General features: G+C 50.7%; 1 protein-coding gene across 2 annotated transcripts; it reads right to left on the reverse strand.

Annotated features, from left to right (window-relative positions):
• Nucleotides 1-3,582: 3,582 nt before the first annotated feature.
• On the reverse strand, nucleotides 3,583-10,364 carry CEBPG (CCAAT enhancer binding protein gamma). 2 transcript variants are annotated; one of them, XM_058033946.1, is made up of 2 exons: nucleotides 10,277-10,364; nucleotides 3,583-5,655 (listed from the first exon to the last, which is right to left on the reverse strand). In XM_058033946.1, exon 2 carries the CDS (start codon nucleotides 5,543-5,545, stop codon nucleotides 5,093-5,095), a length of 453 nt encoding a protein of 150 aa, XP_057889929.1. In that variant the 5' UTR covers nucleotides 5,546-5,655; nucleotides 10,277-10,364; the 3' UTR covers nucleotides 3,583-5,092. The 2 variants fall into 2 exon arrangements, with proteins under 2 accessions (XP_057889929.1, XP_057889930.1); XM_058033947.1 differs by lacking the exon at nucleotides 10,277-10,364 and adding an exon at nucleotides 6,546-7,359.
• Nucleotides 10,365-10,653: the final 289 nt, after the last annotated feature.

A 10,653-nucleotide genomic window follows, 5' to 3' on the forward strand; every position in this document is an offset into this window, starting at 1 on the left:
TTCTTGACACTGGTTTGTAAGAGACAAGTGCAGGAATTGCTGCACTGCACTTCTTGACTGTGAAGGGAGACATTTTTTTCAGGCAGGGAGGTTGTGGGATGAGGAGCTTGTATGTGCTGCTGCATTGGTGTCCCTGCTGTGGTGACTGGAATGTTCCACTTCTGAATTCTGTCACCTGCACAAGGACATCAGGCTTGGCTTGGGTAGCATTGCAGATACGAGAACACAGAGACTGTACTGGCATTGCTCTGAACTCATCTGCCCCAAAACTCAGGTTTTTCAGTGCAAAACAGTGCTTGTAGGCCCAGCCCCATTCGCTCCAGAGCCAAGAGTTGTGCTGGGCTGTGGGAACCCAGAGCATCCCTCTGTCTGTCCAGCATGGCCAGGACCCTGCCAGGGGCTCAGAGACCCTGGCACAGAGCCCAGAACACCTGTGGGTTTGATTGTGACCCGTGGAGCAAATTACCAACCTTAGATGAAGATCTGCAAGCCACAACAGTTTAGGTAGAATAACAGTGAAGTTGTCATGGGGTGGAAAAGTTGATTTTGGGGTTTCTGGAATGGGGGGTTCAGGAGGCAAGATGGAGGGATCTGGGCATGTCCAGCCTTTCTCCTTCTTCTTCTTGGCCTCCATCTTCTGCTGTGATGGTGGCACTTACAGATTGGTTTAGAGTAGAAGCTCACTGTCTAACACAGGCGATAGGTATTGGAAAATAATTGTGAACATTGCACACGTAGTTTTTAGTATAAAGACATAACACTGCCCTGGGGGCAGGCAGAGTGCCTGGAACTGTCCTGCTGGATGGACCTGGGCAGGGCAGGAGAAAGAATTTTATAGATAAGGAACAATAAACAACCTTGAGATGAGAAATGAAGAGCCCTGACTGCTTCTTCAAGCACTGGGCTGGGAAAAGAGACTTTGAACAATCTCGGGGTCACTGTGAGCAGCGAGAGATCCCGACACTGTGGCAGGCTCTGAACACACCAGGGGATGATGATGATGATGATGCTGAACCCTGGTGCTGCTGTTTTATAGAAACACTGCACAGATTTGGAAACACTGCCATCACCCCGGAGCATTGGGAGGCCTCTCCCGGCTGTGCCGGGCGCTGGCAGGAGCAGGAGCGGGGCCGGGCCGCAGAACAGGTCGGGCAGGGAGGAGGCAGAGCCGGTTCTGCCCTGGGCGCGGCCGCTCGGAGCCTCCGGGCAGCGCCCGCCCTGCTCCGCCGGGGATGCTCGGGCTCTGTTCGGGTTCTGCTCGGGTCTGCTCGGGTTCTGTTCGGCTCTGCTCGGGCTCTGTTCGGGCTCTGTTCGGGTTCTGTTCGGCCCTGCTCGGGTTCTGTTCGGCTCTGCTCGGGTTCTGCTCGGGTTCTGTTCGGGTTCTGCTCGGGTTCTGTTCGGGTTCTGCTCGGGCTCTGTTTGGGCTCTGTTGGGCTCTGCTCGGGTTCTGTTCAGGCTCTGCTCGGGCTCTGCTCGGGCTCTGCTCGGGTTCTGCTCGGATTCTGTTCGGGCTCTGCTCGGGTTCTGTTCGGGATGCGGCACCATTTTCATTTTCCCCCACTGTCCTTCATCATCAGGCCCATGAACTTGGTGAATGTAAATTTCATCCTTCATTCCAGAAGATTGTTCTGTAATTATGATCATTTTTATCCACTTAGGCAAAAAGTGAATTAGACCTTTTTTCCTAAACTGGGGAGGGGAATAAACCTTTTTTTAAAAGGCAAAGTGATATTTAATACTTTAAAAAGTGGTGTTTAATAATTTTAAGTGTATTAATGGGGTGAAAGTACAGTTTATGGCAAATCTTCTTTTTGACTACATCAAGATATTTTATATTCTGTCATGTTTTCCCAAATGCCTTTTCCCCTTGGCACAAACAGACTTGAATAGAGTTGGCACCGAAGTAACAGAATGTGTCTTATGCCGAGCAAATTTGTGTGTTTAGAAACGTCTGAGCACTTCTGAAATGAGACATGTAAATTGTTCAAGGAGTGCTCTGGGGGCTGGAGCAGACCCCTTCCTTCCCTTGGGGGACACTGAGGAAACGGGAATCAGCTTTCCTGGTGAAATGTGCTGTAACTCCTTGTGCACTGACAGGCGCTGGATTCTGCCACAGTCTGGAGTTAAGAGTAATGAGTCAAAAGGAAAATCTTAACTTTTATAGGTCCACGGTGAAATTTTCTGTGCCCTGCAGCAGAGGGTGAGATGGAGGATGTACTCTGCTACCACACAGCCTGGGCTGCCTCACCCTGGGGGAACCCACCCTTGCTCCCTGGAGCTGCTTTGGCAGGGGGGGCTTGGAATAAGCCTGAGCCCTCTCCTGCAGCCTCTCACTGGGGCACGTTTGAACACGGATTGGTTCCAATCACCAGTGAGGTGCTGCACAGAGCCATCGCTGCTCTGGGCCTTGTCCTGCTGCCAGCCAAGGACAAGGATCATTGTCCCAGTGCCAGTCGAGGCCAGGGATCCTTGTTCCAGTGTCAGCCAGGGCCAGGGATCATTGTCCTGGTGTCACTAAGGCCAGGGATCGCTGTCCCGCCGTCCCCAAGGCCAGAGTTCCTTGTCCTGCTGTCCCCAAGGGCAGGGTGGCTGTCCCACTGTCCCCAAGGCCCTGTGCCAGGGCTGTCCCCAAGGGCAGGGTGGCTGTCCCCATGTGTGCCCAGCAGAGACAAGGCCAAGGTGCCGTGCGGAGGCCGCACCACCGTTCCTGTCACTCCTGGCCCTGTCCCTGTGTTCTGGTCACTCCTGTCCCTGTGTTCTGGTCACTCCTGTCCCTGTGTTCTGGTCACTCCTGGCCCTGTCCCTGTGCTCTGGTCACCCTGTCCCTGTCAGGCTCCAAGCACTTTGGCCATCACTTGGGGAACAGGAGTGGCTGCGTGGGGTTTATTTTCCAGTTGGGCTTAAACCACAGCATCAGTAAAAAAACAAAAAAAAAAACAATGCACTGATGAACCAAAATTTCATTTTCCAAACAAATTACTTTTATAACTCAGTGGTTTGGTTTTAAACATGAAGGAAATGGGATCAGAGCTGTCAGGAGCAACAGGTGGAAAAGTCACCCACGAGAGCTTCGGAAAGAGGATCACCCTCACTCAGGAGAGATCCAGGAAATCATTTCCACCAAAATCACAAACAAACAGCCAGGATGTGCAGCCCCTCCTCAGACTGCAGAGGAGGCACCCACAGCAGCCTGGCAAACCAGCTGCAGGACAATGGGGACAGACAGCCCCAGTGCAGGTCACACATCCAGGGCAGAAATCAGCCCTGGCCTTTCCACCAGGGACGTGCAGTAACAAAGGAGATCTTTCAGGTCATCTTTTCCTGGGAATTTTTGGTGTTCTGCTTCTCTCCCCATCTCCAGTCAAAAAATTTTCAGCCTTAAATTTATTTTCCTTTTTTTTTTTTTTTTTTTTGCCTTTTTTGTTAAATCAGACATTTAGACAAAACTGTACTGAGTTTCTGATGGCTTCTATGGAGCAGAAACCTGAGTGAAAGAGGGGAACAGAGACTATTGCACTGATTTCTCCAAGGGCAACTCTGCACTCAAAGGAGACAGAAAAGGGATGGGAAAAATGAGGCCACTACAAGCAAAACATTTTTATTAGCTCCTGGTATTTCAACCCTACCAACTTCAGGTGCAGTTAGAATGAAAAAACGTATCTGTAAAAAGTCTAACATAATCCAAAACAATCCATCAAAGTTTTCCACATGTATTAAAAGTTTAAATTCAAAAAAGAACTTCTCAAGGTTTCATTCTCTAACAGTATCTTCATAGAGATAACATCCAAGTTTTTTCCTAAGTGCAGATACAGAGCAAACAAGCATCCTCCAGAATAATCTATGGACAAAGGTAGTGTAAGAGGGAAATTAAGACAGTGTAGTAATCTACAAGACAGACACACAGGTTAAATGTAAAATAACCATACCATCAATGAAATATTTAAAAATTAAAATAAATTAAAGTTACATCAAAGTTCCTGCTTTACTTTGTTTAAATCCTCAGTATAGCACATAGCACTGCAGTATGGATCATGGCAAAGACTAAGCAGTAGCCATAAAAAAGTTGCTACAGGAAAACTTCTATGGAAATAAAACAAGGCTACAGATACTCCTTCACACAGACCTATGATGGCTGTAGAAATTCCACTGAATCAGTTACTAGGGCCATTTATTTTTAAAATCACTGTAAATTCCTGTAATGTCAGCCAGCAGTGATCCATGCATCCCAGTTCAACATCTGCTGTCCTGCCCCTTCCACTGCTAAGCCAAGCTGCACTTCTTGTTCTCCCCAGTACCTCCTTCCCAGCAGGAATGCCATTTTGCAGGGCACAGGTTTTTGGTAGCACTTTGAAATTTTCTGGAAAAAAAGCTCTTGTTCTCATAAGGCCCCAGTCACTATGTGAGCAATATGAAATACAAGCTTCAATAAAAGGCTTTTATTGTCAGTGTGCTGCTTTGCCTCTTGTACATGATGTTTCATGTGCCATTTGGAGGCCAAGTGCCTGTACATATCGTCAGAGCATATTGTTATTTTTCTGGTGAACATTGGTAAGCATCCCAGCTCACTATTACTACAACCTCCCCATTAACTATAACTGGGCAGGAGGGACCTACATGGTGCTTCATAGGACTTAAATTCTACAGATTTAAAGTAAAAAGCAAAAATTCTCCACAGCCTTTGCAGTTTGTAATATGTAATGGAGAAATCAAAGGGCTAAAACACTCTAACAGGTATTTTAAAAACATTCTATTCAGTCACAAGTTTCTGATACTACAGTGAGCCATCCTGCTGGATTCCTCCCATTATGCAAAGTCTAAAATGGTAAGTGAATATTCCTGTGAAAATGTTATCTCCTAAATATTACATTCCTAGTTAGCTAGGAGTTCAGATCTGATTAAGTCTTTGAGGAGAAAAATATTTAAAACAAACAGTTAACCAGTTTCTGGTTTAATTGTTACAAATCTTCAGTGTTAAATCTAAAAGAAGAAAATCCACAAAACAATGGCTAAAGGTACAGTTTTTGCTGGGTTACTGCACGGGCACTGCAGACAAGCTGCAGCTCAAGAGTTTGTTTGACGAGGTCGCAGGTTTCTACTGCCCACTGTTTTCTGGGTTTGTTGTGGCGCTCTCAGTGCCAACAGGCTGCACGTTATCTGCAAAATTGTGGGCATGCTCAAGGAACAAGTCTTTCAGTACGCTCAGCTCCTTGGTCAGGAGTTTAATTTTTGCCTCTAAACGTTCATTTTCTTCTTTGAGCTGGTTGACCCTCTGCAGCGTGTCCTGTGCTTTCTGCTTGCTTTTTAAGCGGCTCTTTTTCACCGCCATGTTGTTCCGCTCTCTGCGCTGCCGGTACTCATCGCTGTTTCTGTCCACAAAGGAACTTTTCTTTCCCTGCTTGCTCGGGGGCACAGCTTTGCCTCCACCCCCAGGACTGACTGGCACCAGCTGGGGAACCTGCTGCAGACCACTGGAGTGTGCTTGAGTGTGGATCACACTTACTCCGCTCGCATCTGTGCCGGGGTTCTGTTGGGGTGTCTTGCTCATTTGGGCAGGCTGTTCTTGGACACTGCAGAATTTAGCAGGAGACTGAAAACTCTTGGGTTTCTAGAAGGTGTTTCCAATGGATCTTCACATGGATTAAGAGCAAGGTGAACCTAGTAAGGGAAAGAAAAAGCTATTAAACATGCTTGCTTCAGCTACAATCTTATACATCACTGGCTTTAGCATAAAGCACTGATGGTACATCTGGCATAACACACCGTAACTGTGCTGGAGGTGGACAAGCTGCCAGATACATTTCTGAAGTCTCCAACATATTTGGATTGGATGGGACTATTACTGGGTCATCTAGTCAAGCTGTTTGAATTGTTCACTGGCTTCACTCAGTTATTCCAAAGCCATCCCTGATGGATGGGTGTCTAGCCTAGCCTCAAATATCTCCAGTTTCACAACCTCTGTCTTGGCAACATGTTCCACTGTCTAACTTTTCCTCCAGTTATACAATTTTCTCAGTCTTCAGACTGGAGTTTTCCTTCTGTGGCTTAAACCTATTAACAGCCTGACTCTTGACCAACAGGGGTATTTGATCCTTGTCCCCTTCGGACCACGTCTCTGGGTGTATCCACAGACAAATTCCTGCCTGACCTCTGGAGCAAGGGTGCTCAGCCTGTCCACCTTTCCTCAACCACCTTACAGCACTTGTTTTGAAGACGATGTTCAAACCGATGGCTGTCATAAGGCCCACTGGTACTGAGTGGAAAAATAAATCTATGGAAGAAGGTAGTGCATTGCAAAGGCTGTGACTGGGTGACATTCTACCACAAGCAGTGTGCTGAGCCTGTAACAGTATGAATCAGGGTGGGACAGGAGCACAGGCTGATGGCAGTGTAGATCACAACTCCACAACAGAGGACTGTCACCCATTAAAAGACAGCAAGCACAGCTGACTCATCCATAAATAAGGTCACCTGCGTGGTTGGTGCACTGGTCACTGTCCCCTCTCCTGTCCAGCACACAAACCTCCTGATGAGCGAGGCATCCTCACCTGACTGACGTGCTCCCGCTGCTGAGGTCAGCCTGCTCCTGGCCCTACTGGTGGCACAAGGAGGATTCCACCACAGCTGCAGGGCCAAGGCCCTGGCAAGGCTAACAGCGGGTCCCCTCCTCTTCTCATCTCACAGGATCACTTCCTATATGGCTGGGAGAGAAGAGGGGAAGGACAACAGGATGGTCCTAAGCTCCTGAAACACCTACCTATGGCTCCAGTGAAAAATACCCAGTGATCACTCAAGTCAGTGCGGATTGTCATGTTGAAAACATTTAAGTGGCACTAAACAATCCTACTGCAATGCAGCCCAGCATTGTCAAACAGATATGCAGTGTGAGCCACACAGATCAGTGTGACACATTCTCCAGAGGGCTGGGGAAAAGCTGCAGCAGCACTGGGCAGAGCTGACTGCCAGGATGGGCAGTGTCCAGCCCAGGAACACCTCTCCCATCCATAACAGATGAATGACAGGATGTGTGAGGTCTGCAGTGACCTCCTGTGTGTCACTGGTCCTTCTAAACTCCCAGGTTCATCAGCTGTGTACTGTTCCTGATTGTTTTTCTCAGCAGTCTGTGTTGCTGTTTGACTTTTGGATGGGCTATCATTAAAATGTTAAAATCCAACCGTGCAGATCAACTGCATATTTTCTTCCATGATGAAGGAGCCACAATGAGATGCAGCTGCACAGTGTGGTTCAATAACATTCATGGAAAAGCCCACTAAATTTGGCTTGAATGTTACTCAAAATTAACATTCTCTGTCACCAAGAGGTCTTCCCACTTGTGAGGATGTGTGAGTATACCCACACCCTTCCTATCAAGAAATCTTTTCATTTTCCCATTTCAGGGCAGAATGAGACCATGAACCCTTTTGGAGCAGAATCTAAACACACAACAGAGGTGTCCAACACCTCTCTGTTAGCATTTCCCCAACTGCAACCCTTAAAGCAGCTTCTGCATGGCATGTTTCAGTGTCAGATGCTGACCTAACAAGCAGTCAGGCAGAGCTGCACTGCACACCCAGCTGAGGAGGTGCCTGTGCCCAGCACAGACTGGCAGGGCCGGTTGTAGCAGCTGTGCCTGGGTAATTGCACAGACATTCTTACTCGAGGTGTAAGTGCCTGCTCCTCTTAGAGCACACACTGGCCTTGTCTGCACTTTATTTTACAACAGAGCATTTCTGCAGCCCTCAAAGCATATACAGATATGCAGTTCTCTTAGGTTGTCTCTGGCAAGTAGATTTTTGACACCTTTTCCAAATCCAACAGAATGCTCTGCTGTCTCCTCTGCTTCAACACATTTCAGTGCTTGCAAAGTCCACCTGGACAGGCCAGTTATGTAACCCACACCATCCTCACAATCTGATTTTTGTGCTCCTACTACAGAGGAAGGGGTGGCTCCTGCCCCCGAAGGAACCCCACCTGACATGTAACAAGTTTCTTCACCAGGTTCCATGTGCTACTTCTTTCCATGCTATCCAAACTATTTAACACTGCTTTAACTCTTCTTTCCTATCTCTATCAGATTTCCATTTGATTCAATGAAAAAAATTATTTGTTCCATTAAACCTAATATTAATGAAGTATTTCAGATGGATATAAGCAGAGAAGATAACCAGTGTCACACCTCTCAAACAAGAATTCCAGCCCTGCCTGCTAGAACAGACCTCCCTCAGTTCCTTCCCACTGGAACTGATTTGTTTTTTATTAAATTGCTGTTTCTTGAGTGAGACATGCTCTTATCTGGCCTGATGATCAGAACCCTTAACTGGGACAGGTGACACCTGGATTCCTGTCCTGCTCCAAAGAATATGCAGAGCAAATTGCACTAAACTAGAACTAGCACTGAACTGCATCACAGAGCTACAGAGCGCCAGCTGAGGCTCGGAACTTGTTTTCTCCCTGGTATTTGGACGCCGGGTGCCTCTCACCAGCTGTCAGAGGGCTGTCCCAGGTAGCAGCAGGTGCTGTGGGGATACTGCAAGGAGAATTAAAGGCAGCAGCAGGGACAGGGCACACCGAGGGGACGGCCATGGTCACTGGGGGAGGCACACCGGGCTCAAGGCTCCCAGAGCCCCTGCACACAGGTTCCCTTCCCGGGACTGCTGACAGCCCCAGCACAGCAGGAGACAGCTCCTCAGGGAGCCAGCCCCGTTTCCCAGCATCTTGTTCCCATAAAGCTGCCCAAGAGCCTCAGCCCAGCAACAGCCCCAGGCTGGTTCCACCCAACACATGGTACTGCTTCCAGTGGCCAGTTAGAACTGCCTGGTTCCCTCCTTGGGCACCAAGTGGCCACCCAGGAACCCAGCTGGCCACCCACTGCAGCAGAATAGCTGGGAACCCCAGAGGTGCCTGCTCAGGCACAAAGATGTTTCTTACTGTCCCGCACTACTCCTCGGGGACCAGTGAAGCAATGAAGGCCCTCATCTGCTTTCACACATACAAAAAGTAAAAATAAAGACATTAAACTTCCAAATGTTTGCTTTGGCAAAAAAAAAAAAAAAAATAAAAAAAAGGCAAAAAAACCCCCCCAAAACTGTTTTGCCAATTCAATCAGTATTTGTTTTTTAAAAAAATACAAAGTGCTTCTCTCTGCTCCTTTCTTGAGGTGTGATTGTGGTGATTCTGATCATTAGTCAGAATAACTCTATTGCTCAAATTCACAAAGCTGTCTTGTCAAATGCAAAATCGGTGCCAATTTGAACAGCAATAGGGACCTCTCTTCTGTCACACTTCACAAGGAATAGAGATAGGATCCTTCCTGACAGGATCCGAGTCCGGATTCCAATGACCCTGCACTAAGGAAGTGCAGGCACAATGTGCAGAGCAATGTGAGCGCCGGCTCACACTCACGGCTCACCCTCAGGTGTGCAGGGAATGTGCTAGCTCTGACTTACTGAAGGCTGGGACACAACGCTTTTGGCACTGGGCAGCTCAATCCCATTTCTTGTCATAGCTGACAACATTTCCACATTTATTTCAGAATCTCCGTTTTTAATGCGCATCTTAACAGACTGTACCAGAACACATAAACACGTATCTTAACATGACAGAACCCCAAACGCTGGGAGGCAAGGAGGTATCAGAACACTGTCTTTGCAATTAAAACCACAGCTGGGACTTTTAACGATAAACCAATTCCTTAATTCCGAAGTTTTGCCAACGCTAAGCGTTTTACTTTCCGAAGCGGCTCGGCACGGCCCCGTTACGGAGCTGGGGCTCTTCCTGCCGGATGTCAGCGCCAAGGCCGGCGCGGAGCTCCCTGCCTGCCTAACCCCGGGTTCGAACCCGCCACCGGAGCTACGGACACTCGCCAGGAGCCCGACCCGTCTGCCCGAGGCTCCCCGGGCGGTACCGGACCGCGCTCCCCGGCTGCCCCTCGGCCGGGCGCGCTCCCGCCGCACCGTGAGCCCCGGAGCCGCCCCGGCGCGGCCTCGCTCCCCCCGCCCCGGGCCGGGACCGACCGCGGGGACCGGCACCGGCCCTCCCCGGCGGGCCCATGGCGCCGCCGCCGCCCTCCCCGGGCCGCCCGCCCGCCGAGGCCGCGCCGCTCCTCCCCCGTCCGAGCGGGGCGCGGGGGTGCCCGGCGCTGCCAAGCCGTGACTTCACCGGGGGAGGGGAGGGGAGGGAGCCGGGGCCGCCCGCCGATTGCATCACGCGCTGCCGAGCGGGGCCCGGCGGGCGGGGGCGGCCGCGGCCCCCCGGCCCCGCACGCGCCCCCCGCGCTTACCTGAGCGGCGCGAGCGGCGGGAGGGGCCGGGCGGGCCGCGCTCGGTACCGTGCGCGCGCGGCCAGCGCCGATTGCGACACCGCGCGGGCCGGCCCCGCCCCGGGTGATGCAACCGGCCCGGGATCGGCACCGCGCGCGGCCAATCGGCGCCCGCCGGGGGCGGGGCCGAGCCCCGAGGGGCTCCTGTGGGGCGGGGCGGGGCCGTGCGCAACCCGCGGGCTCCGCTCCAGCCCCGCCGCGGCCGCGGCCCCAGCGAGCCCAGAACCGGCCCGGGGGAGCTCAGCACAGCCCCGGCCACGGCCCGAGCGAGCCCAGAACCGGCCCGGGGGAGCTCAGCACAGCCCCGGCCACGGCCTGAGCGAGCCCAGCAGGGCATG

Source organism: Melospiza georgiana, chromosome 14 (genome assembly GCF_028018845.1).
Source record: "Melospiza georgiana isolate bMelGeo1 chromosome 14, bMelGeo1.pri, whole genome shotgun sequence".
Lineage (NCBI taxonomy): Eukaryota > Metazoa > Chordata > Aves > Passeriformes > Passerellidae > Melospiza > Melospiza georgiana.